At 65.3% G+C, this 496-nt stretch overlaps 1 protein-coding gene across 1 annotated transcript in view; it reads right to left on the bottom strand.

Annotated features, from left to right (window-relative positions):
- Window positions 1-489, bottom strand: part of LOC103916219 (adenomatous polyposis coli protein 2-like) — a gene marked incomplete at both ends in the record, with an annotated part of 2,349 nt that extends 1,860 nt beyond the window's left edge. Inside the window, one exon of the mRNA XM_009323179.1 lies at window positions 7-489. Coding sequence (XP_009321454.1) covers window positions 7-489 — 483 coding nt within the window. The remainder of the gene's footprint in view (window positions 1-6) is intronic.
- Window positions 490-496: the final 7 nt, after the last annotated feature.

Raw genomic sequence — 496 nt, 5'->3', positions numbered from 1 at the left:
GCTGGCCGTCTCCACGCCGGTGGAGACATTGGGCACCTCGTCATCGTCAAAGCAGCCGGAGTCGGAGGCGTAATCCTTCACCAGGCTCTCCATGTGCCGTGTTGGCTTCTTGGCGCTCTGGCTCTTCAGGCTCTGCTTCTCCATGGTGTCGAAGGTCTCAGCCAAGTGCTTGGCGTCCAGCTCGGCCTCCAGTGCCTTCTGCTTGCGCATGTAGAGCGAGGGCATGCAGGAGCCCGGCGAGACGACGGCAGCGTCCTTGTGCTTGGGGGGCCGGTTGGTAAGGAGGTTGCGCAGCGCGGCCGCGCTGCCCATGGCGATCATCTTGTGCTTGGAGTGGATGAGGTTGCGCAGCATGCTGACCGCCCCCAGGTCCCAGAGCAGCTCCTGGTCGCGGGGGCTGCGGGCGGACAGGTTCCAGAGGGTGCCGCAGGCGTTGCTGACGATGGTGAGGCTGTGCGAGCGCAGGTGCTGCAGCAGCGTCTGCAGGCAGTTGTGG

This window comes from Pygoscelis adeliae, unplaced genomic scaffold (assembly GCF_000699105.1).
Source record: "Pygoscelis adeliae isolate BGI_AS28 unplaced genomic scaffold, ASM69910v1 Scaffold1704, whole genome shotgun sequence".
Taxonomy (NCBI): domain Eukaryota; kingdom Metazoa; phylum Chordata; class Aves; order Sphenisciformes; family Spheniscidae; genus Pygoscelis; species Pygoscelis adeliae.
Note: the sequence above shows the minus strand (reverse complement) of the source record. Positions and strands in the feature narration are given on the sequence as shown.